The sequence below is a fragment of the Salminus brasiliensis genome, chromosome 18 (genome assembly GCF_030463535.1).
Source record: "Salminus brasiliensis chromosome 18, fSalBra1.hap2, whole genome shotgun sequence".
Classification (NCBI taxonomy): domain Eukaryota; kingdom Metazoa; phylum Chordata; class Actinopteri; order Characiformes; family Bryconidae; genus Salminus; species Salminus brasiliensis.
Window position 1 is genome coordinate 20,515,372 of NC_132895.1, and position 24,945 is coordinate 20,540,316.

Here is a 24,945-nt window from a genome sequence, read left to right on the forward strand (position 1 = left end):
ATGCTGGCAGAGAAGATCAATAACACCAGCTCCCTCTAAAACCACACAGTGTGCCGTTCTGGCGCTCTGCATCAGCACCAGGGTCAGCCAGGCTTGAATATTAAAAAGATGAGAAACTGCCTCCATAACGACTCGCTTTAGCACTACCATAAAAGGGAGGAAATAAAAGGACAGGAATTAGCAATGGGTTCCCAGACACCAGCTCTGAGAGTCCACTGAAAATGCCCTGGCTAAAATGATCTGGAAACAAATGCACCTGTGGCTGGATGTCAAACGCAGATTATAGCGATTGTGTCACACACTCTCCCAGGGCAGAGGAGCTCCAGCCACACTACATGGGCAAATGAGGGGATGATGGGTGTGCAAGGGTACTCGAGTAATGTTCTCTGTTTACTGAAATCACTATTCAGGTTTAGAACATATACAGGCCGAACGGTGGGTGCTCGAGTTCAAATGTGACTAAGGCTATCTTCACCTTTCAGAGTTTTTGCCTTAATGCGACACAGGTCTGATTTTTATTTTTAAGGCAAATCTCATCTTTTCAAATCAGATTTGCATCTCTTTCATATGTGGTTCTAGATCGGATGTGTATGGGAGTCATGGCCATGAGCGGTCATATTGGCTTTCATGCGTCTTTTTGTCTGTATGCATGCTCTTAGTGTTGTCGTTATCAGCCAGCTACCGTAAGGCAGCAAAACAACAACGGAGGAGAGGTACTAGCTGTGACTACAGTCAGTGGAAGGACAAAGACGTCAGTGTATCGATGTGGGCATGTGTGCCATTTCAGGGACAGATTCGTTCACATTACAGATGAATCCGATCTGAGCAAAAAAATCGGAATTGGTCAATGAGGCCTGTAATGGAAACGTAACAAAGGAAGGCAGAGATAAACCCCTGAAGTCAATGCTGTCGGCACCATGCACTCTCAAAAATAGGTGTTTCACTATTAGTTCCATAATTAACCATGTTTTATAATAGAGATGTCTGAGAGTGAAGAACCCTATATAGGTTTAAATAACATTCCCTTGAGGTAAAGGTTCCTTATCAATGTAGAGGTTCTTCACAATCACATCTCTATGGAGTCCAGGGAGCAAAGAGGGGGAATGGCCTTGAGCAAGGCCCTTCACAAGGCCGCAGCAATGACTGCCCACTGTCACTGTGTGTGCTTGTCTTAGCACACACAGTGCAAAGAGTGTGCCAAGCTCAGTTAAAAAATGCAAACTACAATTGATCTATTGTAGTAATTCTACAGTCCAAATCTTGGGGCTCACTGAAAATGAATCAGTCAAGAATGGGTTAGATTGCCCTACCACAGCCCAAGCAATTCACGTTCAGTCATATTAAGGTCTCAATAAGTTCCACAGGGCAAGTGGAGCTTGTTTTTGATAATCATGCCCTAGCCACAAAAATAATGGCAATCCTTTGGAGCACATCTAAATGCAGGTGTGTCTCCTGCTAATATTTACCAGACTGTCAACATTTCAGTCTGAAGGACTACGACCGAGAAAGGAGTAAAATGTGAAGAATTTCGTGCAAAAGTCTCTACATCAGCAAAACACGTCTTGATGGAATAACCTACAGAAGTCTGCTTTGAATGCTGCTTTTTTGAAAGCGGTTGCAGCAGGGCAGCAAATCAGTAGCGAGATGGATTTTCCTCGTTATTTAGGTGAACGATCATCTCTCACTATATAATGTGCATTAGACGCTACAGAAACCCAGGCTGCATTTCGTGGATGAGTAGAGTTTTTCTGAGAGCAGTGGATACTTATTTAAACTCCTGAAGTTGAGAGCTGCTTAAAGATGACAGAACAAACTCTGCCTACTTAGACTTTGATGAGGTTCTGTACTCTGTCAGTTTTCAGCCTTCTGCATGGATCCAGAAATGTGTATGGGCAGAAGTTCATCATTAACCTCTGAAAACTCCTCAGAACCATTACTGGTTCCTGGCTTCTTTATTTTTTTGCTTACTGTTATAACTTTGGAACAACTCCAGTTTGCATTGCTTTGCATGTAGCTGCCAACTAGTAATCCTTAGGGTGCAATGGTAAAAGTCACTGAGCATAAGGGGTTAAAATAATTGAAAAGTTCCATGGTTCTACTACAACAGCAGACCGCAGCGAGTCATTATCTACAAAATGAGAACCCAGAGAACGCTGGTGAATCTTCCCAGGAGTGACTAATTTGCTAATGGGTGCAGCGGAAATCATCCAGGAACTCACCAAAGGTTCCTGGAAAACATTCAATAAACTGCAGGTCTCTCTAGGCGCATGTAAGGTCAATGCTCATGACTGCGAGTACGAACGGGACTGGGCAAACGAGGCATTCATGGGAGAGCAGCAAGGCAGAAAATACTACTGACCAACCACTTCATTCTGCAGAAGTCTCTCCCTGAGTCCTTTAGCATAATATTCTGTGGACAGACCAGTCTGAAATGTAACTTTTTTTGGGTACAAAGAAGTACACTTTATATCTGCTATAAAGCAAAGCAACAAATACAGCATTTCACAGGAAGGACATCATACCCCCTTTCAAACATGGTGGTGGTAGTGCAACAGTGAAGAAATGTTTTTCTCTCTCAGTGTGATTTATTCTTGATTGATCTTTTACAGGTCTGAAAGCATTCCCAGTGCCAAACATGGAATTGTACAGAAAGGGGCTAGTACTTCTGACCCCAGCTAGACATTGAAAGTAAGAAGTGAGTTCACCAGCAGCAGAGACTGTAGTGCTCCACATCGCTGTATAGAAAGCAAAGAGGGGGACGAGTTCACTCATGATTAAAAGAAGCCCCTAACATTTCAGCTAATTAGATCTGAAGACCCGTTGGCATGGAAACGTGACAGCATGCATACCCCCCCCACTACCCACCTTTTATATCTCCATCCCTTTCCCACCCCGCATGTCTCTGACGGAAATTGGCAAACAAATCATGGCACTCATCTCCAGTAGCAGTCTCAAAGCGCTACATTGTCTCGGCTCTAAATTCTGAATCCCCTTGGAAAGACCGAATCCCATCTTCCATAAAATCACTCAGGTACAAGAGACACATAATGAGTGAGTGTATGTGCAAAAGTGTGCGCGCATGTGTGTGTTTGTGTACTGTGGGCGCACCTGTTGGAGGCGTAGGAACGAGCCGGTAATCATTCAGTCAATGATGGGAGTCGTTCTGTGCGCACACGCCGGTGACAGCCCATATTCTTGCTTTTTTGTCGCCGTCCGCTTTGACTGGCATCTGTTCCGCCGGCCCCTCGCTCAGGCTGCCCGCACGGCTGTGCTTAATTCTGGCGTGGCGAGCAAAATCAAATCTGAACAATTAAGCTGGATAAGTGGCATTTGCATCATGACAATTACAAATGAGTCACGAGCGCGGCTGTTTGTTTGGTTTTCTATTCTGGCACTGCAGCCAGACGGGACACGGCGTGCCTGGCGGACGCACAGAGGAGAGGCGCTCATACAGTCGCACAGAGTCATGCTTTTAACTACAATTGCACATATTTTTGGTATTTTGGGAAAGAACAGCTCCCTGGCTTTGAAGCCCAATCTCGGGCTCAGTTTTCCAATCCGCTGGGGATTGGGGAGTCGTAGAGTGGCTTGGCTGCAGTCGCAAACCTCAGATGCTAGCTGTCATACAGATGTAATGACGGATACCATCTGAGGCACTTCTCCTCCACTCGCCCTCGCTCTCACTCTCTCCTCATTGATCTGTTTGAAACCCAAACATCCCACCTCCCTCATCAACAATCCCCGACCCCCACGCATACTGCAGTCCTATCCTTCACAGTGTTTCACAAGCTGTCAAAAAAAACACACGCCTTGCCATTCACTTCAGTGAGAAGCATGGACATTGTCGACGGACAATGGACACCAACGGATGCCAATGCGCATAAATTATCCCTTTGGTGCTGCAAAAAGTTGACCAGGAACCTACTCTGATGTATCAGCTATAGCAACAGCCAACTGAGCAGACATGCCTCTAGGACGCAGCGATGGTCAGTGTTAGCTGGAAAAACTGCTTTTTGTAAAGCTTGGCTCTAAGAGTGGCATTACCCCAGCAACCCCAGCATGTCACAATAATACGACCACCCCTGGTTTGGAATAAGCTGCTGTTGGCTGGATAATTCTGGTTGGTGGACTACTCGCAGTCCAGCAGTGACGCTGAGGTGTTCAACCCACACACAGAAAGGCTTATTACACACTAAGGTGTGTTACTCAGTAACTACAGGGACCTCTGAACAAACTGGTGGGGCCTATTCTTTGGTAATTGGCAATTTTGTAATAACACCTTTGGCCCATGGTGGGCCATAGGCTGCTTAAGGGGTTAAAAACTCCAGCAGCCTTGCTGTGTCTGATCCACTTGAACCAGCACAGCACACACTAAGATCTCACCACCACATCAGTGTCACTGCAGTGCTGAGAATGACCCCCCAAATACTACCTGCTCTGTGGTGGTCCTGTGGGGTCCTATCAATTAAAGAACAGGGTAAAAGGAGGCAGAACTACAAAGTGCCCCTATATGGTCAGTGGAGCTGATATAATGGTCGGAGTTCATTCCAAACCAGGGGTGGTCATAATATTCTAATAGGACTGTGGATGATAAAATGGTAACTACTATGTGAACTATAGGTTTTACTCTGTTCTAGTACATATTATCTGGGTGCCAGTCCATTGCAGGGTACCCAACTCACCATTTTACTCACATACACAGTTAAAGGGAAATTTAGCATCTACATTATCTATCCATCTGCCATGTGTTTTTGGGAATAAGGAAGAAATTGGAGCACCCAGAACACCCAGAACACAGGAAGAACACACCAAACTCCCCACAGGCAGAACCCAGAGCAAGGGTCGAAGCAACCACACTAGGCCCCTGAATCTGTGTTGCGCGCACACACACACAATCTTCGGCACCATCATGCCGCCACCACAGGTTCTAGGACTACAGAATTTAACATGATAAAAACGTTATTAAAGGCTGCAATGACGAACAGGTCAGGTTACATTACATATGCAGCAGCATAGTGAAGTAATTACACTTCCGGAGAGTAGAGATGGCAGTCTAACATGCTTCCCAGAACGAGGCTTGCACCCTGCTCTCCTGTGCACAGAGTGAGTCTGCGACCAATTACAAAGCTCAGCCCGACTCAAATGCTACTCCATGTGTAACTACTACCCTGCTAACAACACCTTAAAGGTGATGATTATCCTTATTCTCCATCTTGTGTGGTAAACGTGTGAAGTACTCATTGCTATTGTCACAACAAACCTGTGACGGCACAAGGAGCTTTTTAGGGATTAAATATGTTGCAGTAGTCGCATAAACCAATGGAATTGATCCAGAATTTTGAAAAAAAAAATCTCGCTTCATTAAATTTCACTCAAAATTGAATGTTTGTACCTTCTCCAGTACAGATCCCATTTTGGAGGTGACCCATATCTCATAAAGCTTAAAAAGAAATCTGTGCGGCAAATAGCTACACTATATGGACAAAAGTATTGAGACACCCGCTCGCTCATTGTTTCTTCCTAAATCAAGGGTATTTAAAAAGGTTTGTCCCAGTTCTGTTGGAGTAACAGCGTCCTGTCCAGGGATTTCACTTTCACCACCCCACCTCATGCCCAGTTTATTGGATGTATTGGATGGAGCACCATCCATCATTCCAGAGAACACAGTTTCACTGCAGCACAGCTCAAAGCTGGGGAGCTCTATACCCCGCTAGCCCACACCTGGCATTAGGCATGGGCTCATGTTTATCTGCTCCAGAGAGTCCTCTACGTTGAGTATTTGTAGTATTGTTTGCTGTGTGTTCAAATGAGATGTTAATTAGATGTCTGTCTTCCCAGTCACGATTCTGAGATTCCCAGTCACGCAGGGGAAAACATCAATCTCCGCCCACAATCATGCCTACGACAAAGCAGCAGCACATATCGATATTTTTTTCTTTCAGGCGGAGTTTCTAGCCTGTCTGAGATTGGCGGTGGTGGTGGAGAAAGAGGCGGGGGGATCCGTCTGAGTGCTGCTGAAGGGCAGTGTCAGTCCACATCACAGAGACATATAGAGAGGACAGACAGGGCCAGCCTGACCACAGCCACTATTTTACTGAGAGGCAAGAAGTGACAGAGCCATTTAAGAGGCTGTGTGAGTGTGTGTGTGTGTGGTCTGGTGATAAATGGGGAGGCTACCTCACTCTCGCCCGCTCTTCACCAAAGTTTCCCACTGCTGATTTGTCACCGCTGTCAGTGGGCAGATGCTGGAGCACGGCGAGCGAGCCTCACTTCATCAGTGTCCCCAAAAAACAAGGTGAGAGAGCCACTAGCAAACACTATCGCTCCAAATGCCCTCTTCACAACCACTGCATCCACCTGTCCATTCAACTGAAAGCTAGATAGACCCCTTCACCGATTCTCAAGACAATTTGTTCAAGAAACTCTTACAACTGATGTGTCGTTTTTTGGTCCACTGTGTCAGGAGGCCTCAAACACCTTTCCTGTGCCAATTCTGTATGAAATAACAAATACATTCACAACATAACATTCACGTTCATGACTTTTTTCTATATATAAAAAAACACGGTTGTACTGCTAATGCCTTTTTGTTGAGCACATTGAGTAAACATCATACAGTGCAGACTAGAAAAAGTAAGTGAATGAAGAGCTAAATTGCAAGGTGTTTTAATTTAATTAAGGGGATGAGATTGGAAGCATGAATTTCACAGGTGCTTTGCCCATAAAATTAAGATACACAAAGCCTGATTACTGACAAATCTGTTCTTCTCATTAACGAAGGGTTACTGCGAACCATCCCTCGATGCAGACAACCTTTAGGAGACCTCAGAACATGTGTTATAGAGACATATGCATAAAAGCAGCAATCCATGGTTAGACAAACCATGAACATGATTAGACAGATGCAACAAAAGTGGAACTTGTATAGCACAAATGCACAACACTATGCATGGAGGAAAATGTACAAGGACACCAACACCAAAACTTTATCACAGTGAAGCTTGGTGGAGGGAGCATTGTGGTTTGGGCCTGGACGACATGGGACCATTAAAGGAACAATTTAAGGGGTATTAAAACCTCTTAAGGAGAATGCAAGGGCAGCAGTTTATGACTGCTCACTGGGTCATGCTACAAGACAATGATCCCAATCCCACAAGTAAATTAACTAAAGAATGGTTGAAAATAAAGATCTGTCTTTCAGAATAGCCCAGTCAGAGCCCTAACCCTGTAATATTGTGTTATTAAATTCAAATGTACACTTACTTTTTCTAGTCTGATTTTTCTGAGTATAAGCGCAAACATATTTGCTAACAGTGGGGTTAATATACAACACGTGATGCATGTTTAGGCTTACATCTTTTTTTTTGTTACCCCACCATACACACTTGTATTGTGTGCAAGCATGGTTAGCTATAGTTATCTAATATTACACACACTAAATGGACAAAAGTATTGGGACACCTGTTCATTTATTGTTTCTGAAATCAAGAGTTTTCTGAAATCATTGCATTAAGCGACAAGAACATTATCAAGGTCATGATGTTGGGTGATTACCACACAACTTATCCCAAAAGTATTGGATGGAGCACCATCCATCATTCCAGAGATCATAGCTCCACTGCTCCACAGCTCAGAACCTCTCTAACCCACACCTGGCATTAGGTTCATGATTACACTTGAACATTTGGACATATATTGTACAGTCAATAAAGGGGTTTCATGTAAAAGCTTTAGGTTTTAAAATGAATTTCTGTCTCCTGTCAGACCTCAGTGGTCAGTGGTTTCGCTTTAAGGCCCAGTGAGTTTAAAAAGAAAAACTGTCTTTGGAAAGATGTTGACCTATGCCACCACATGCTCTGTCATCACCCAATATCCATCTGTCCTCAGAACAATATTCACTTTAAATATGTCACTGCAATCCACGCTGATCCGTCCCACGCAGCTTGGGTATTTGGTGTGCAAATATTATTTCGCAAAGTAAACAGAGAACGCCTTCGTCTGCCGTGGGTGCAGAGATTCGGTTCGACATGGAGGCAGCGAATGAGCGAGCTCAGACATGTTCACACAGAAATCATTTTCACATCTCCCCTCACCTGCGAGCGAGAGGGAGGGCTGTTAAAGGGACAGAGAGACAAGAAGACATTACATTATTGACTGCAGAGAGAGCGAGAGGGCGTGAGAGACTGGGGAGGAGAGGGGCAAAGGAAGAGAGGAAGAAAGGCAAAGTAATAGTGGTGGAGAGGAGAGAAATAAAGAGGCAAGACAAGGGAGGCAGGAGAAGAGAAGGAAAGATGACAGAATGAGGAGCCAGAGAAAGGGGCGCAAGGGTAGACACAGAAAGGGGCAGGAAAAGGGGGAGCAAGGAGGTAATGAAAGAGGTGGGGGAGTAAGGCGATGGAGTAGGGCACAAAAGAGAGAGGTGGGGAAGCGAGAGAGGGAAGGGTAAGGGTAAGGAGAGAGAGAGGGGGTGAAGGGGGGAGAGAGAGAGAGAGAGAAGAGAGAGAGAGAAGGAGAGGGGGTAAAGGGGGAGAGAGAGGAGAGAGGGGTAAGGGGAGAGCAAAAGGGTGAGGTGAGAGAGAGGGAAAGAGAGAGGAGTAAAGGGAGAGAGAGAGCAGGGTAAGGTGAGAAAGAGAAAGAGATAGAGGTAAGGAGAGAGAGAGAGAGAGAGAGAGAGAGAGAGAGAAAAAATAGAGAGAGAAAGAGAGAAGGGTAAGTTGGGAAAGAAAAAAACAAAGGGTACGGGAGAGAGAGAGAGAGAGAGAGAGAGAGAGAGAGAGAGAGAAGGGTAAGAGGGGAAATAGAAAGAGAGAGGGGTAAGATGATGAGAAAGAGAAAGAGCGCGAGAGAGAAAGAGCGAGAGGTGGTGTTGAAATACGAGACATATCTGATACGTGGCATTGTCACTGAGTCTGAACAGCCAGGTCAGAATTCATGCCAATTTTATGTCAATCCACCTCAACATTAACCAAGGGAGGGAGGGAAAATGGACGAGGGAGGGGGGTTCTCAGTGGAGGGATAGTGAGGTAACAGACATCACACACATTTGGGTGAATATCGATACCGCTCTGTGTTTGAAGAAATTCCTAGAGAAAATAAAAAGCTTAATAAACAAAGTTTAAGGAAACCAAACCACCATTCTCGATGATAAGCCCAGCTGTCAGTCACTGGAACTCCTCGATTGTTCCTGTGATACTGGCGAAGATGAAACCGAAACCTTACGGGAAGCACTGGTCTTTTGTGCATGCATATCAGTTTAGGAGCGTGAGCTGTTTAGACGAAGGTGGGATACAGGCTGTATCCCACAGGTAAAAAAAAAAGAGCCCTTTTATCTACTTTACTGTGTGAACGTAGCCTTAGAGACACTAGCGTGTGTTTAATCCAATTTTAGGAAAAATTGTGGCAAACAGCATCACCTCACATGCAGCCAGCCACAGCACTGCTGTTCTAGTAGTACCATGGCAAAGCATGTCACCTCAGCCTCAGCCTCAGCGCTATGAGGTCTAGAGCAGTGTTTATTTCCATGCCTTCATGAAGACACAGCATAAACAACTCGACTGTCAACTAATATAGCTCATTAACAGTACGCTACGGTTGCCGAGCAACATTACGGTCAAAGATTATTCCATGAGTACCACAATAGTTTCTAATAACCTAGGGAAGTAATGCAGTATTCGGCTGAAGTGTGCAATGACCATTTATACACACACACACATACACACACACACAGCAGACCATGATCGTGAAGGGCAGAGTGGACAGTGCTTCATGTGACACTGCAGATGTTCCCATCAGCAGGAAGACATCCCAGAGGAGCAGTGGACATGTGACACACACACAAACACACACATACTGAGGCCTGGAAAAGCACATACATACAAGATCACATGGCCTAACACTCAAGCTGTCTGATCCGGAGAGCCGACTACGCTAACACATTCTTACATGCACTCTGATTGATCCAGAGGAATCACCATTCGCAACCTTTCTGTTGTCCTTTTTTCCTCATTAAAAATAAATCATAATTTTGGAGCATTTCTATTGGCCCATTCTTCATGAATTTTTTTTTTATACAATGTAAAGAATAACTCAACTCAAAAATGGAGATACAGGGTTTTTGCAGGACAGTGCCAATATATGCCTTTCTGATCAACAGCAGAGGTTACACAAAGGCTTCCCAATGCATTTTACTTCCCGTGCAACTGTGTAGCCACGTCCATTCCAATATCGCAATAGACACAGACTAGCATTTCCCACATTAGCTAACGTAGGTTTGCTGGATGTCTCAGAAGCAACACTACCACGCTATCACAGTACCACGCTCATGACGACATGAGCTCTTAATCTGAGTGCTAACACCCGAACTGGCACGGAACTGTTGATCTTGGCTTTCAGTTCTCATCGGGAGCAGAGCAGCAACAGGGCTACCAGCAGGTAAACCCACCCACACTCCACACACACTCTCTCTAACACAAGATCTTCTCAAAGACAATGTGCTACGCTCTTTAAAAACCCAGGCAGAATGCTAATCCATGACAAACCACTCATCACTTCCCTCGTGGTTTTACTTTACTTCCTGACATGTTGGATCATTGACTTCTGGTGAATTCTGGTGAAAATTGGTGAAAAATTCCTGGATTTTGTTTAATATCATAATAAATATAACAGAAAAAAACTAATAATTACAGTGTCAGTTTTTTCCCAATACCATGCAGCCCTACTTTGGGCCCCCAGCACTGATCCTTTAATTAGAATAGAGGTACGGAACCTCGCTGAGCTGTTAGCTAGTCTCAAGGTAATAGAGGGTATGCATTTACTTCACGTTCCCACTGAAACACGCCCCCCCTTGGTCGGACTGAGTGGCAAAACATTCTGCAGAAAAAAAACGACTTAACTGGGAATGAAACAAGCAATTTTCTGCTCAAAGTAAAGGCAGTTGGACTCAGTGTTCTAGCCAAATTACTGTAGCCAGGAATGTCATTGTGCTTCATTCGGGTTTGTTTGCTCTACCTTTTAATCAAACTCACGTTGCTAAATTCACAGCTATGGTTGGCTTGTTTTTTTTTTTTTTTCTTTTCCAACCTGTTTTCAGAGGGTGACTTCACCAAACACTGAGCTCCCACACATTTCGCTGAATCTGTTTGTACAGCTAAGTCACACCACAGATGTTTCCCATTTTTGTGTTTTAGCGACATTCACAATCAAGGCTAACGCTGACCCTCAGTTGGTCTTATTGCCACTCAGTGGATGAGGCCCCAGTGACTACTACCACCTGTGAAGTCACATGCATACTCTCTTTTGACCCTTTAATTTCTGATGCTATATTACATAGATTTTTGTATACAAAACTAACAAAAGCATGGACAGAATTCAGGCATCAGGATGAGTGCTCCTGATGATTTAGGCTGTGCAATGTACTGTACACGGTCCTTAAAAAATAAAGGTGGTCAAATGGTTCCTGAGCGTTGCCATAGAAGCCCTTTTCATACCAGTTTAAAGGTTCTCATATACACTCACAAATCTCTGCTACAAACATGGTTCTTTATAGAACCAAAATAAGGTGTTCTATGGAATCACTCTTGTAGAATCTGAAGCACCTTTATTTTCAAGAGGGTAATAGCAATTAGGTAATGCAACTGATATTTCAGGCTGGAATCATTATAGATAATATCTATTAAAGCTGTTTGGTTCTAATCAGGATGATGGGAATTGATTTCTTTGTAATACTTTCGGGGACTTTCCCTTTCAGGAATAAGTGTCGACTGACGGTGCCACTTCTGATGAAGAAAACTAGACCATAGTGATTGCCATATACCCGTGCCATGAAAAAAAACTAATAATGCATAAAAGGGACCTCAAAGGAACAGAAAATGCAATGTGATAGACATTTTATGTATCCCCCCATGTGAAAAAGTGATTGCCCTCTTTCTTTCAATAGCTGGTTATGCCCCCCTTAGCAGCAATAACTGCAACCAAACGCTGGTTGTTAATTAGTGTCTCCTGCATGGTGGCAGACCAGTCTCTCTAGTGATTCTTGCACAGTGGAGAAAGTTTGACCTGCTCCTCATTGCAGAACTGTTTCAGCTTAGTGACATTTGCAGTATTTGAGCATGAACTAAATGTCTGATTCAGGTCCTGCCACAACATTTCAACAGGCTTTAGGTCAGGACTTGGACTAGGCCATTTCAAAAGTTCCTGTTTCATGTGAAGTGTGTTTTGGATTGTTTCGCTGAATCTGCTAACTGTGCTTAAGCTTCAGTGCATGAACAGATGACCTAATATTCTGTTGAAGAATCCTAAAGCAGCACAGCATCCCCAAACCATCGTGCCTTCACCACCATGCTTCACAGCTGGCATGGAGTTTTTACTTCGCTGCCAAAGAAGCTTCACTTTGGTTCTTCTGTGCACAACACATCGATCCATAACTCTTCCGTCCTCTTGGTCATCTTTAGACAAGTATTTATATCCCTCTTGGTAAACGATGGTTACCGCTGTCCAAATTTGCCATGGATTCCATTCTTGCCTAGTGTTTTTCAGATGGTTGAGTCATGAGCACTGGCCTTGGTTGAGGTAAAAGAGGCCTGCAGTTCTTTAGATGATGTTCTCGGGCTCTTTGTCTTTGTCACTTGCTGGATGACTTTATGCCTCACTATTGGAGAGTTTCGGGATGATGTCCCCTCCTGGGAAGATGAACTACTGCTCTAAACCTTAAATACAATAATTTTTTCTGAGGTCTTCAGGAATCACTCTTCTCTGCAGGATATGCCTGACAGGACAACCTGTGTGCTGCCAAGTTCACTCTGATTTAAAGGCCCAAAGTTTGATTCAGATTGGGCGGCGCTGGCCCAACTCAAGGCTGGTCATTAACCAAAGCGCTCATACTGATTACTGATTACTGATCCTAATTAACCTTTTAATTTGGTTTAATTGCTCTAAATGCTCTGAGGAAGGGGGTGGTTGAACAAAGGTTCTAAGGCAGTGATCACAAAAGCCTGGAAAAGATTTCTTCACAACTGAAAAGGCAAGTTGTTTAAAGCCCTGTTTGGACGGGATTAGTTTTACATGGGGGTGAGGTGGAGTAATGAAACGTAATGACTGATATGGGAGTAGCTACTTGTTTTATGTACTGCCATTACCTCCAAAACCATAACTCACTTATGGTAACAATGAAATGTTATTCGACAATTAGCAGCTACATGTTCATATCACATATGTAGGCTATAGGTAACGCTACACAGAAGCATTGCCCTCAACATTTCAGTAGGAGGTCCATGACTGTGACCTGCAAGCAGGTTTAGAGTCATCTGCCAAGATGTAAACTGAAAGAAACCGTCATTCCGTCAATGTTTTGGGAATGTCAGAGAGCATTTTAGTGTGACAAGTTTCTCATCAACACTTTGTTTAATAGAATCCCCCCCACCCCACCCCCCCCAACCCACACACACACACAAGTCTGAGGTGAGCACCGCTTTTCTGCACACTGTTGCAGCTGGCTAGCCAATCTGAAGCAAGACGGATTTTCCTTGTTATTTAGGTGAATAATTATCACCTCTGTCTTTGCAACGTGCATTACAGAAACACAGTCTGCATTTCATGGATGAGTACGTTTTTCTGTGGGCAGTGGATACTAGTGTAAACCCTGAGGTTGAGAGCTGGTAAGAGACAGATGTCTGGAATAAATTCTGGCTGTTTTGCAGTTCTGCATTCTGGCTTGAACGTGCTTGGTTTTATGCACCCAGAGAGCTGTCATCATCCTGATAGTGTTGTTCAGGAATTGTGTGTGGGGCAGCAACCATGGTATCTAGTTCGTCTGCAGTCTGTGTGTATGTGTGTCTGTAAGCTTCTCTGAAAGATCTTTTGAGATGTATGTCACCATTTTTGGATCGGGATTTAGGATTCTGGATTCAGAGGGTATGTTAAGATCATTCCTCTTTGGTCCAAAATGTTCTTCTGCTGATGAGGACTTCGATTTGGATGTGTAACCCTGGAAAAACCCCTTAGCGAACCTACAGGAGCTTCGGTGAAGTCTGTCTCTTACTTGCTCCACTGGAAAGTAGCCACAGCCATTTATTTGATTTTTATAAATAATAGCATGCAGTTTTACTCACGTTTGTTGGGAAAGAAGCAGAAAACTTTTGATTTATTTTAGTATTAGTTGAATTCCCAGTGAAGTAGGTTGGAATTTGCCAATTGCCTTTTGTCTGTGTGTGTGTGTGTGTGTGTGTGTGTGTGTGTGTGTATCCATGGGCTACTTCATAGTTCTGTGTTTATCGAATCCTTCCAAAAGCCCTAAGCTGCTCCCAGTACACCCACCCCATTAAGATGATACTGATGAGAAATTACGTTTACACTTAAGACTCGTACAAATTAACAAATTGTCGGCTTATTAAAACAATAATAGATTTTGCTGTGTTGCTCAATTCCCCGTGTCTCTAATGAGATGCGAGTGAGTGGCCCTTGTCTGCAAGGTTAATGGATTCCATATTTTTCAATTTAAACCTTTCACATGTTTCCAGCACACAAGAGCAATACAGTGCACAAGTGGCCTTAATTAGACTGTGCAGACACAAAGAAGCTCAAAGAAGCTTAAGCCATCCGCCGAACACAGCATTAATGCTCGCTCCACTGCCATGTATCAGGGCCTGCTTCAAGCTAATAGCGCCGTTCTGGGAGCAGGTTAACTCTCAAAAGTCGATTGTTGTTCTGCCATACAATGCATATGTACATTATATAATTATGTAATTTCATAACTGCACAGCGAGTCGCATAATTAATGACATTTACATTCCATAGCAACAGATTTAACTGTGGGCTGCTTCCTTTTGTTTCAATTGAAATGAAAAAGGCATTTCTCTTGAACTACCTCTAATATATCCATAATCATTGCAAATCGTATGCATCGATAAATATTAATTCTAATTAATCTATCCTATTCCACTAGCACAATTTGCTGCAATCACAATTCTATCCCAGGTGTGGTAGAAATGGCCTTCTCTAGAAGGTGACAAAAGGGTGTGTGATCTCTTAGAAACCTATCCACCCACCCATTTGACCTCTTAAAAAGCCTGTGGACTGCCGGCGAGCCGAAAGTGTTATTACTAGTGTTAACTTCTAACACCAAAGAATAGCCGCACCAGTTTGTCCCTGTAGTTACAGAGTAATACACCTTAGTGTGTAAGAAGCCCTGGAGTGTTAAGGGGTTGACCTGCTTAGCTCATTTTCCCAATATCTTTACCTCACTATTTTTACAGATTTACAAAAAAGACTCCTGATGCTAAGCGTAAAAAGCCAGTTCACTCTTCTGTGCCGAATTTACGGCGTAGCCTAAACGTAGCCTATACATAGCCACATACCCTAAGCTGTAGCCTAGCCTGATGTGCACTTAGCCTGATGTGCACCTCCCCTATGCACGACAGAGACCTGTGATTGGCCCACTTGGTTTGCCATCACTTTTAAATTCAGTAGGACGAACGTGGATCATGGGTTGTGCGTACACTGATGTGAGACAAATGGTTGCAGGTGACGAACCAAATTATTAAATCTGCTCGGTTTCAGCCATCATTAGTAGTACTCCAAAGTAGTCAGCACAGTGGCACAGAAACTCCATCACAGACGCACCAGCACACAAGTATAAACGCTTAAAATGGCGTAGGTCACTTGTGCAGGCTGTGACGTGGGTCTTTAGCCTTTCTATTTGTTTTCCTATTTTCCGCCATTCAGCTGAAGCATCCTCTGGCCTGGGAACTGGATGTTGGTGTGGATTTATTCGATGAGGCGTGGCATGAAGGCCTAGGCAGGATTCACCTTTGGCCCATGAATGTGTGATAATCCCATCCTGCCTTGTCCTTGTTTTCCCTTTTGTTTACCTTTCCTCATGTCTCTGGCCATATGCTCCTGCGTTTCTGGTCCGGTGTCCTGCTCTGCTCTCTCTCATTCTCTCTGTTGTGGCCCAGCCCTCTCATCGTTTCCCCCAAGTGTTCCTTGTTCCTAGACCCTTTGGTTTGTTTGTTCAGATTCAGCTTTTGTGCCTTTAATCTGCCTGTGTTTTCTACTCAGTCTGGTTCCGTTTGGGTAGATGCGTGTTTTTGTTATTGTTTTGGTGTCTTTGTCTTTTTTTCTCATTTGTTTTCTTAGTTTAGTGGTGTTGTTCACCCTGCCCTCTGCATGGATCTCATTAAAACATTAGATTCACACTTGTAATCCGCCTCCTTGCCTCCCTCAGTGTTACGCAATACACGAACCTCCATATATTCATAGATATTACGGTTTTACAAAAGCATTAAATAAGATTTGTCCTTCTGTCTCTAAACTCAGTGACAGATGTAAGGTGTCTGATGGAATGCTGGGTCATATCTCTTGGCTCTGCACCAAGTATTTTTCCATTTGGGCTGACATATTTGAATAGCTCTCCGAGGTTTACGGCAGAGGGTTTGCACCTAATTGAGTGCTGGGTACCTAACTTTCATCTCCACACAGGCAGCAGCACACAATAATCTTCATCAAACGATCCTTTATGTAATATTTCTTATACAAACAGTGGCCATTCAACAGTCATTTGTGGCCATGGGTGGGTAGGATGGCTCTCCCTCTCCCCTCATCACTCAGCACAAAGATATCCAGCGTGGGGGTTAACGGGCTGGAGGCTGATGTAAGAGCAAACGGCAGTTACAGTTTTCCTCCAAGCATGTACCGCTATCCAGTGAGGGATCTACCATTGTTATGAGCAAAAGAGCCATTTTTCAGAACTACATAGAACCTTTTAACTTAGGGAGGACATCATATTCACGCAGCTCACTTCTAGCTGTTTTGTTTAGGCATGGATTGTTGTATATGTATTGTTTTAATTTCTGACTGCTTTTGGTTTTCTTTTTGTTCTGGGGTGAGGAAGGTGTGTTATTGGTCTGTTTTCCACGGCGGGACCTAATGGTTACTAAGGCCATGCCGTACAGTTCTGCACCGGTATGGACCCGTTAGAGTGGTAATGACTTAGTTTTCTATTTGTTGTGTTTCTAACTCAGAACCGAGAAATGCACGGCGTCATGTAATAATTATGCGACAGTTACTCCAGTCTCACATTCTTGTCCTATTTTCACAAGTTAGCAAGTTAACAAGTTAGCCAGCTTAATTGTGAAATGGGGTATATTAACTAAATGTGGACGGGAGAGGGGTGAGGTTTTCGGATTGCTTTTGTTAATTCTGGTTTTGTGTGCAAAGCTGCATCGACTACACTTCACAAATGCAGAATGAATGCACAAAAACAAGGAGCTTACAGAGCAAGATACGGTCGCCACCATTTTCAGTACTGGAAATATAAAGACCCTGGATCTTGAGGCACAAATGTGACACAAATGTGAAGTCAATTAGTGGAGTCCTACATATTTAAGCCCTCCCACTAAAAGGTTTAGTGGCTTCCTAGTACAGTTAGCAACCCGTTTAGAGAAAATTGTTTATCTATTTTTAAAAAAATTATATATATATATTGTGATTTAGATCCATCTAACCATCTAAACTTTTAATGGGAGTCAGTGTAAAGATTTTATTCCAAGTCATTTTAGAGCATTTCTTTTGGCCCGTTTATTAATATAATATTTAAAGAACAACTGCCAGTTTCAAATTAATTTCAAAAAGTGAAAAACAGTCAAATGGAGGTTTTTGCCTGACAGTGATGACATACTCAATTAACATGAGATAATTAGCTAAATGTAATGACTACATAATTACATGGTTACATAATAAAGACATATTTCACTGTTATTTACATTCTGTACAGACCAATTTTACACAGACAGTTTCCAATTCCCACTTTCTTCCTTTTGTTTCAATTTCAAATATGGGAAAAGTATAAAAGGCTTAATATTAATTTAATTTTTTTGTCTGTCTATAAAATGTTAGTACACAACAGTATTTTCCTTTCTAAATGAAATCCTACTCAAACAGATTGATGTGGTATTGACTGAATGGTTAGAAACTGTACATCTTCCAGTTGTTCCACTGAGCTAAAACACAACATGCTTTTTGTAACCGCACCTTCTAAGGAATAACTCACTCACTATGCTGACCTCACTCACTGTCAGTCACAGTAAGATCCAGTAACAGTCTTCAATATTTCAACCCGTAGGCACAGTACAGCTCCTGCTATAAAATCTAGTCTGTGTCTATACTTGGGACACACCCCGCATCGTGCTCAGCTCCTTCCCTGGCTGCCTCTGGCAGATGAGATAGAATGATGTGTATGAAAAGCATGGCCTGTCTCTTCAGACGGCAGAGGTGGATGAAGGTGAGGGAAGGGGGCGCAAGGTGGCCGGGCAGGCTGGATCTGACGCGGACAGGACAGGGAAAGGAGGGCAGAGTGTACTGCCACTGATCACACACGCTGGACAGATGTAAGCCTGGTGGGGAGAGTTTTACCAGCAGCCAGCCTCTCTGACCCCCAGCACTGAGGACCTTCACCAGGCCTGTGCTGAGGCAGGCTGCATCACGCCTAGCCAAATGTGTGCTGGACTCCACTGTAATTCTTTGCTCTTTCATAATTATTATTTATTTCATTTCAAATTAGATTTGTCACAACTTATTAACACAAGTGTGTTTGCATAGCTCATATAGTACACTATACATACATATATACACACACACACACACACACACACACACACTATATCTACACTATCCATACATTGTTTCTCTGTTTAAATGGACAGGTTTAATATATACCCTTGGAAATAACATTAACGTCAATAACAATTTCGAAAAAGTATTAGAATATCCCAATTAGCCTTGTCAAAACTATTGACATTAATACTCCTAATTTTCCACAGTATTGACCCTATCCATATCATATAACAAGGAACATTGAAACACATCTACTATGGGTGCAGATGATAATCATATTGGTACTGGTAGTCATTATCTCTGTCAAATAGATGTTTAGAATCTGCTGAAGCAGATGATGTACAGTGGCATGCAAAGGGTTGGGCACCCCTGATAAATATCTGTTATTGTAAATAACTTCTTTACTAAAGTTAACTAAAGTTAAAGATGACACATTTCTTTAATGTTTTAAGTAAGATTATTGTATATATATCTTTTACAGACAGATATAAAACAAAAAAGGACTTTTCTAAAATACATCAGGTTTGTTAAGATGTTCCTGGCACTGATTCTTGCACTTTAGAGTCTGCTTAATCCTCATTAGTAGTCAAACAGGGGGTTCTATGTAAAGGTAAAGGTGCAGGTATTTGTCACTGTACTATGTACAGCAAAATGTGTCCTCACATTTGACCCATCTGTGGTAGTAAACACACACACTAGTAAACTAGGGGCAGTTACACACACAGAGCGGTGGGCAGCCAACTCCAGCGCCTGGGGAGCAGAAAGGGTGAAGGCCTTTGCTCAAGGGCCCAACAGTGGCATCTTGCCGAGCCTGGGTATCAAACCAACAACCCTGCCATCAACAGCCCAGAGCTCCAACTGCTGAGCCACCACTGCCCAGGGCAGCTGCTTAAAGGATCCCATGGCCTGTGATTGCTGGGACAAGGATTGAAGTCATCATAACAACGACTGTAAACAAGCCATAGTGCCAACAAGCTAATTTAGGGCTTAGGCCTTGTTAAGAGTCATCTGAGAGCTAAAATCTCTTTTGCAGGGTTGTGCTTTTTTACTTAAAACAATGTATTAAGAACACATTGATCTCGCTTATAATATTGAGACTGTTGGGTCTTTAACATTTTGGAGATCAGTTCATCCTTCACTCGCTTAACTATTCACAATAACATAAATGCTAACCAGTGGCACCTAAACATTAGCTTGCCAGTGTATTTAATGGTCAGTGGGTGACAGAAGAATATCTAGGAGATGTTAGGTTCCTTTGCAACAATACTTTGCTTTTTTAAATAATTGCATCTGTAATCCTGTAAGAACTGCACATATAATCATATAAAAGGAGTGTGTGTTGCATTGCTCTGAAAAGCTAAGATGTATTCCTAATTTTAACACATTATACATTTTTTAATGTACTGGGATCAGGTATGTACATGTAAACTCCTGGCATCTGCCCAGAGTGCATCATCCCCAGTTTCTACATTAGTCACAATCATGTGTCCAGACAATACAAACGGTTTCCAGTTTCATGACTGTATTTGGTTCTCAGACCAGGTCTCAGCAGCCCATGTAGTCCTATTCAGTGCTATGTGGAAGGCAGTATCCTGACTCTCAGACATTTAATAAATATTGACTTTTGCACTATGTTTTTAGCATGAGAGGTCACTGGTTCCTGAGGCGGCTGAATTAGTGATTTATTTTTGTGTTCTAAGTGGACTTGTTTTAATGTCTTGTCCTTTTTTAAGAAATGCCATTTGAAAGTTCTCTCTGCCCTTTACACTGTGTGAATGTTCCATAATGAGTAGATCAATACATGTTTGAATCCAAACACAATTCTTTTATTTAAAAAATCTTCTATAAAATTACCATGTCAGAGAAACAAGCACCGATCTTGACATCATCTTAGCCCAGGTCTTTAGGCCTTTTAGTCCTGCACAGTTTAGTGTTGGCCCCCCTCTGACACGCCCACTTTAAACTGGGAGCAGTGGGCCTCCAGAACCAGGGTTAGAGACCATTAGCTTGGACATTCTTACTCTGGTTTGTATCTTGACATTTGATACAATTGATTTCACATAGTCAAAAAGTCATAAAACAAATGAATGACTTATAATGAATAATTAAATAACATAATTTCCACCTACAAAATATAAATACTTTGAACATACTAATATTTGAAGTATTAATGTAACTTTAAAAAAAGAGATCAGTCAGTTTTAGGTTACGAATTTTACAGTATGTCTCATAACATACCCAAGTAAGGAAATTTATATTAAAGTAAATTATTTGTATATTTGAATAGCCACGCCCACTCTTCATATTAAAGCCCATGGAAAAGTAGAGAGGAGCTGTACGATTACTCTTCCACTCTGCCCGGCTGCTGCTGGGAGGCAGTAACTATTTCACACAGGGGAGGAGAGTTACTTGGAAGGGCGTTGGGTTTACACTGGTGCGAGCGCATTTTTACCCCACATGCGTGTAAACACACACACATACACACACACACACACACACACCTTCTGTCTTGGCAGTAAGCATTTAATTTCAGTTTGGGCCTGGAGGCAATCTATCTCTGCTCAGTCGTCTCTCTCTCTCGCTCTCTCTCTCCACCTGCCATGCCCACCATGCTGCTATCAGAGGGCCAGGAGGAGAGGTTTAGCATGTATGTGAGACACGCGAGTCAGAGCAGAAAAAGACTGCTAATTTTACACGCCGGAGAGTACTGTGATTAATGCAGAGATGTATAAGAGAAATGAGAAGTTCTTCCTTACTTATTTTAACAGGTTTCTAACAGGTTATAAGTGTGACATGTGCACCAGTTAAACTGCTGTGCTGTTGTACTTACAGTAGAGTGCTGTACATACAGGTAACTACAGTTAAGACTGTAGGTGTGTTTTGTTTGGCTGAATCTAACTGGAGTTTGCTTTAGCTGGTTTGACCTAAAGTGTGGTCTGAATTCCACATTTTATTAGAATCTGATTTTGATTCACCTGCACCCCACTTACAATATATGTGTGGTTTTCATCTAATCATTTTGTAGGTTAACTTTATTCTATAAAATTCAACAGGCTGATTCTGTTACTGTACCTTTATGGGTTGCATATATAAATGACCTCTGTTCTGATTGGGTGCTCTGTAATGTCTGTAATAATCTAATTCGAAAAGACAGGGCTGAAATGCACAGGAGTGGGCTCAGTGGGTGGGCATATTTATATATTTGAAATTTCAGCCAACGAAATGGTCATGGACAGTTTGTTGTTTGTTTTTTTTAAAGAAAAAAACAAGAATGTGACACTTTATAATGGATCTGAGCAGCCGTGAAACGCAGTGAAGAAAACGGCAGCCATGCTGAACTACTTCATGGTTTGTTTTTTAAGGTTCCTGTGTCAAGCAATTTGTAATCACTGTTTCCACAGAGTATCATAAGAGGATACAGCTCTCTGTAACTCCTTCACTGCAGATTGTGATTAACCTAACCTGCTTTGAAGCTCAATGAGTGTGTAAGCGCAGTATTTGATCAGTGTTTATTAAAAATATATAAAAATATATAAGATCCTGCCAAAACATCTACATTTTGTTCTCTCGCGTGATCAAAAACTATAAAATGCTGCATATTACGGGCCATCACCACAATGTTTGATCGTGATACACAATACACTAGTTTCTGAGCACTGTGGATCTTGTCCGTCCTTAAAGAACACTGACTAAATGCATGCTTCATTACGAAGAGTGTAATTAGTACTGTATGACAAGTATGGGATAGTAATTAAGTAAAGTAAAAGCAAAGTTTGTCTGTGATTTGTACAGTGAATTTTGTATATGTGGCAAAATATGCAGATAAAATAAAAAATGTGTTTAAATATCATGATATTTTATTTCCCATATCACCCACCCCTAATGTATATGTGGGCGTACAGGTTTAAATTGGAAATAGCCTAACTAAGGTCATAGCAGGTTTAATGCCACCTCAAAACAATTAATATTTTATTAAGATGTTTTATTTAAATATCTGTATTATCTTGTATTTCTACACGTATATTTTTACTGAAAGCATAAAAACAGAACATTAAAAGAAATACTTTTTTTTTCAAATACATTTTATAAATAAGCTTTTTCCTTTTTTAAATTTCGATTTTAGATGAGAATTTTCATTTGCATCACTAGTAAATATGTTAATGGTTGTGACATCATAACTACATTCAACTCAAACCTGAGTCAGTTCTGCAACTTGGTTTGCAAACATGGAAAGTAAGGCCTGTGGAGTGAACGCTACATTTAATAAATGTTTAATGTTTGTATGCAATAGATATTGATATTATAAAAGAAAGGAATGATTATTTTTATGTCATTATATATTTGTATGATATGGCCCTTTAAATTCAAAGTTTTCACTTATGTAAAATAGAACCAAAGTTTATAATAAGATCATACTTTGTCAAATTATTACAAAAAGTACTTTTTTTATTACAGTGCGGCAGGAAACAACTGGGTGAGAGAGCATATGCTAAGAACGGGGAAAGTGTGCCTCAAGGCAAGAGGCTTGTGCCTCTACAGCAGCCTCTGAGGAAATCTGCACATCAGTACGAGTGGCGCTAACAACACAGAAACCCAGTGCAATTCATTAATAACAATGTTCCCAATAGACTCCAGAAGAAAGCCCTTTTTTTCTCTTCCCGCAGAGAACAATAACACAATAGATACACATGATGTGGCATCACTTTAATGAGCTGCACTAGTCCATTAGTGGGAAAAAAGGCTACTGTTTTGCTGGCTATGTATATTTTCTTTGTGTTCAGTCTCACTTTAAACTAGTTACCGACAGAAATGACTAAAATATCCAGCTGTAGCTTTGGGTCGCAGTGTAGAGCTGATTCTCTGCTTACCTGCATCGTGCTGGAGCGCTTTTCCCCTGTGCATGCTTGCAGCTCTCCCGCACGGCTCAACAAGTCACACGGCTCTGCTTAGACTTAAAAAAAAAAAAAAAGGAAAGGTATCCTTGAAGAAAAGAAAAATCCTAAAATTTGCAAGACAGCCGGACTGGATTTAGTCTCATGTAGAACCCTGATAAGCGGACAATTCCCTACTAATGACAAGATGGATTTCTAGATTCTGCAGAAATCCCAACCTGTCCACATTGTGAGCAAGAAAAGAAAAATTGCTCAGAGTGTCACATAAAGTGGCAGTACGGCACTGTAACAAGTAAAGTGTGTGTATGTGTGTGTGTGGTGTGGAGAGACGGCAGAGAGCACTGCTCAGCGTCTGCTCTTTAGCGTGCACGTGGCAGACGCTAGCCCGGCTGTGAGGGGTGGGACGTGCTGGAGAGTGTTCATGAGAGAAATAAGAGGGAGGGTGAGCTCGGAGCATAAGTGAGGTGGTGATTGAAAGGTGGTGACAAGTCTGAATTACAAATTTTTCAACGTTTGTTTTTGTGTGTGTGTGTTTTTTCCCAGTCCAGTTCCTGTGCCGAAAGCATTAGCATAACAATGTAAGTTGGAAACGTCTCACCAGTCAGGATCCTGACAGAATTTTGACAGTGTTTGTTATGTAGATGGAGGTGCTCAGGTGCATGCCATATGATCCTCAGCACGGTTCAGGCACCGTTGCAGCTACAGCTAAATGAGGTCCAGAGCACCTTGCCGTGTGTAAGGGATATTGGTGAGGGGCAGCAGTGGCCAATAATCCTGTGAAGCTCCAAGCTGCCACTCCGACGCTGGACAACTACCGGCCTCCAAATGACCAGGGTGGACCTGCTGCTCTCAATCCTCTTCCATATGGGGGGCTTCCTGTTCCAGAGGGGCCACTGCCCAGAGCAGGGGAAGTCAGCTCCCCGCTATCATTTACCCTTTTGTCCTGGTCTTATGAGTACCATATTTAAACTGTAAGCATAGTCTTCACAGCCAAAGTAACTCAACTCAACTGAACACGCAAGTAACAAATGAACAAGTACGGATCTTCTGTCCAGAGCAAAGCTGACAGTTCTTGCCATTTAAACAAAGGTTTGGTGGAAAATCTGATTCACATAGTTTTCTCCTCACACCAAATGTAGCGTGGTTGGTTTCTGAAGAGTGCTTCTTTAATTTTGCACTGAAGAACTGATACTCGAGACAAGGAACCAAAACTACTGCAGCCATCAGATCCACGAGACTGTGATTTCTCCAGAAGTATGATAAGCCTACAAAAGTAGGGGGAAGTAGAAAAAGGAAGGTAATCATAACAACGATGTGTGGAATGGCGTCAAGAGTCGGATGATGAAGGATCAGTATGCAGACAGAAAGGAAAGGAGGAAACATCTGAAACTTATCTAAACACCTCAAAGACAGAAAGCTAGATCTGGACTCAGAACTCAAGGTGATC

The 24,945-nt window shown here is 42.4% G+C and overlaps 1 protein-coding gene across 8 annotated transcripts in view; it reads right to left on the reverse strand.

The window, feature by feature from the left end:
* The window catches only part of tenm2b (teneurin transmembrane protein 2b), a 325,773-nt gene that overhangs the window by 138,938 nt on the left and 161,890 nt on the right, over positions 1–24,945 (reverse strand). For 2 of the 8 annotated variants that reach the window (XM_072662456.1, XM_072662454.1), the window contains exon 1: positions 23,475–23,841. The exons of the other annotated variants lie outside the window; for them this stretch is intronic. In XM_072662456.1, coding sequence (XP_072518557.1) covers positions 23,475–23,508 — 34 coding nt within the window. In that variant the 5' untranslated portion in view covers positions 23,509–23,841. Of the gene's footprint in view, positions 1–23,474; positions 23,842–24,945 lie in introns of those variants that run through there. 8 annotated transcript variants of the gene reach the window in all.